Below are 3,839 nucleotides of genomic sequence, written 5' to 3' on the forward strand. Positions count from 1 at the left end.
CTGTGACATTTCGTTTAGGTCCAATGTCCTTTCAGGTCTGATTTCTAGTTTTCTTTTCAAGCTGGTAAATTAGTTTGCAGTTAGGGTCCGTTCCCCTGATCTGCTGTGAAGGACAGTTCAGAATAACCTCGGTTCAGAAGTTTGGTCTATGTCTTTATCAAGCTTGTTTCTCCCGTTTCGGTGTTGTTACCTTGAATCGCCAGCAGGTGGTGCTATCTCATCTGCTCGCCCCAGAGGGGGTGGGGCCGGACAGGAACAAGATGGCTGCCTGCCTCCGAGCAGGCAACCGGATCCCCACGCCAGGCGGACAGGACAGTCTCGGACGCAGGAGCGGTGGCAGCGATCCCAGCAGATCTTCCCTGAAGCGGTTTGGTGTGGATCTCCTCCGGCCGGGTTGTGATGAGCTACCCGTGCCAGAGGCCGCAGCGGCGGCGGCGGCGGCCGCGGCGGCGACGGGAGCGCTGGTGGGGGGAGGGGCTGCGGCAGCCACGGGACAGTGCAATGCAGTAAAACTGTCCAGTCAGTTGCGATGTTCCAGCGATAGTGATGGCCGAGCTCTGTCTGAAGAGCAGGCTGCAATGCTGGGGTCCCCAGCCTCCCGGGCGAGAGTCAGAGACCCACTGCAGATCTCCCTTGTAGAGGGCTTCAGACACCGGGTTGCCCGGTCGCCATCTTGCCCCTTCCTCCCGCTCGCGGTGAACGTTTTGCACCAGTGTTTTTTAATTTCTAGCCAGGAGACAACAAATAAAGCAGGGCTTTTTTAATGGATCATAACAAAGCTACAGTAAATGCAACAACTAACTTCTCTTCCCTGACCTGCCACCGCTACTTCCTCTCAACTTTTCGGTGAATTGTGAATGATATCTAACCAACAAGGTACATCAGGATTGTCTGAGAATCAATTTTTTAAAACAATATTTAAAATATAATATAATTACACGGTTAAAAAGATATTACAGAAGAGTATAAAATAAAAAGCAAATGCCTGTTTCTCACCAATCTTGTACTTCATAGAAGTAGCTATTTTAAATCTTTTCTGCCAGTCTCGGTGGCTCAGCCTGTAATCCTGCACCTTTGGGAGGCTGAGGTATTGGACTGCCGGAGCCCACGGGTCCAAGACCTGCCTGGGCAACTTAGCGAGACCTCATCTCTACAATAAATCAAAAAATTAACCAGGTGTGGTAGCGCTCACCTGTAGTTCCAGCTACTTGGGAGGCTGAGGCGGAAGGATCGCCGGAGCCCAGCAGGTCGAGGCTGCGGTGGCTGGGAGTGGCCACTGCACTCCAGTCTGGGTGACAGAGTGAGACTCCAACTCAAAAATAAATAAATCTTTTCTGTATTTGGTTATTCTGATGGTTTATTTGACACTTCTGCATAATACGTTTTCTTTCTTTCTTTCTTTTTTGCTTTGCCAACTTTAATCCCATGTTTCTAACTTCCATTAGAAAGTAATAAATTGTCTCATTCTACTCCCTACCTCCTCTCCTCAATGTTCATTGGTTGTGCTTTTCTTTGGGATTCTTCTGGTGAATACTTTGATAATTCTAATATATTGAAACTTGAAGTTTGATTCACCAGCAACGAAGCTTTGTCAAAATACAGATAGCCAGTCTCCTCTTTGAGGTTACTGAATGACAGAGTCCCTAGGGATGGCTATTTGCAAAAGCACCCCCAGGGTATTCTGATGTGTCCCTCAGGTTAAGGACCTCTGTCCTGAATGCTTGCAGTTTACCAACCAGTTCACTTGCACTTGAATGAAGATAGACAGAGCATCCTTCACACCCGCTCATTAGCCACACGTGACACACTGTGAAATGCCATGAGGGCAGAAAAGACAAGAGCAGGATAACCTACTAGCCCCAAGAGCTCACTCAACACACAGCTCCTCCTTAGATGAGATACAGTAGTACAGCAACATCTGGTGCCAATACTGAGGAACAGTGGAAGAAGTGTGGGTTTAGACCTGCATTCTCCTGCTGGATAACTTGAAAAATATTGAATAACTTGAAAAATAAGCACCCTGTAGATTGATTTTATTTTTATTCAATAGTCACGGTGTAAATACAGCAATAGATTCAGCATTTGGGGCATGTTATAAACTAGACAAAAAAGCTCAAAGAGGGTAGTGATGATCAAACTTCTTAGTAGGTTTTTTAATAGAATATAATTAACAATATAATAGCCATACATAATATTATATAATTAAAAAAATAAATAAAACAGATAAAGAAAAATGCACTAATTACCAAATAATACCCCCAAGGTTTTTTTGTTAATAAAATAGCAAAGAAACTTAGAAAATGATTTAATTAAACTTTGTTTAATGAGAGTTCTCAGGGGAATAGAGTGAGTTGAATTTTTCAGCTAACCAGTGGTCAAAGAGTTAGCATCCTTATTTTCCCTTCTTGGTCAAGAATACATTTCTGTATTGCAAGAGTCCATTTTCTTGCATTATAGAGAAATCAAGTCTAGTAACTATAAGAGCCTTATTTATTAGGGATTAAGGACATTGTAATCAAAGGATGTAAGATTATCATTCTCAGCACAAACTTTCATATAGGAGGGAAGATGTCAGCTGCTAAATGAGTGACCCCAAATTATTTCCCAATTTTGTTTCTTTTACTTAACATCACAGCTGTGAGCTTGTTTTGTTATTCTTTGTTCACTCTTTCTCAGAGGGTCAGTTTCATCATATGTCACCAAGGTTTGGCTTCACTAGCCTTATATTCAGATATTCTTGTGAAGGGGTTGAGTGGCATTTGTGTTTGAACAGATTCTGCCATTTACTTTGGCCTCCACTGTGGTTGAGATGGAGACCATCAGTATGAAATGCCCAGGGGCTTGTTATAGATTTTCAAGTGACAGAATTTGACGGGCGGGAGATAACTTTCATTTCATTCTTCCAGTACTTATTTTATGAATAAGTTGTTCTTTTTTTTCTGTCCCCACCCCCAAATTGTTCTTTTTAAAGTCTCTAAGAACTGTGGGAAATCTCTCAATGTGTGCTAACTTTTAACCAGTGCTGAGAGGATTGTGCTCTTAGATGGTTTAATGTCTTGGAATGCATATTGGGTGAAGGAACCTAATTCTGATTTCACCTTTGCTAACAGCTTGCTAGTACCATTTGTACAAATCAGTCATATCTGTGAAACTGTACACTGTGGCTGTGGAACAAGTTAAACTCAATAGGTATTCCCAACCTGAATTTCTTTTTTCAACCAACTAAAATCATCTGCTGGCATTTGCTGCTTACTGGTTATATTTTTCTGAACGAGTTGACAATCTTGCTTAAGGAAAGACTCTGGTTTGCATTCATTCATTCAACAGATATGTTGTGCATTTACTCCATACCAGGCATTGTTCTAGGTGCAGGTTCTAGGGCACATCAGCAATCAAGACAGAAAAGGTCCCTGCACTCATGAAACTGACATTCCCATGTGAGAAGAGAGGACAAGGAGACACTTGAGTAAATGAGGTCATGTCAAATGATGATAAATGCTCTGGAGAAACTTGACAGGGAACTAACTGGACAGGGTGTTGGGGTGACTCCACGGGGTTTATGCAAAAGCATTACTTAGGCAAGGATTTAAATACATGTGGCTTTGGGCGCTGGTCCTAGAAACACCAATAGGAAAGCAGGGAAGTAAGGCTGGGAAGGAAGGGTAACCTACTCAGGTGCATAAACAATTACCTAACACTGCAGGCCACAGCAGAAGCGCAGTTTCTTTTTTTTATATGACCAATATTTTTTATGATATTGTGGGGTACAGTTAAGGGTTAGGTATACAAATATGTTTCGTTCAGGCACCCTTGTTGATAAGAGGTGTCTCCCCATCCCC

The 3,839-nt window shown here is 42.8% G+C and overlaps 1 protein-coding gene across 1 annotated transcript in view; it reads left to right on the plus strand.

The window, feature by feature from the left end:
• Positions 1-260: 260 nt before the first annotated feature.
• The window catches only part of LOC103253254 (glutamate receptor 1), a 131,736-nt gene continuing 128,157 nt past the window's right edge, over positions 261-3,839 (plus strand). The window contains exon 1 of the mRNA XM_021709412.1: positions 261-410. Coding sequence (XP_021565087.1) covers positions 261-410 — 150 coding nt within the window. The remainder of the gene's footprint in view (positions 411-3,839) is intronic.

Source organism: Carlito syrichta, unplaced genomic scaffold (assembly GCF_000164805.1).
Source record: "Carlito syrichta isolate Samal-C Ts95f unplaced genomic scaffold, Tarsius_syrichta-2.0.1 Scaffold214907, whole genome shotgun sequence".
Classification (NCBI taxonomy): domain Eukaryota; kingdom Metazoa; phylum Chordata; class Mammalia; order Primates; family Tarsiidae; genus Carlito; species Carlito syrichta.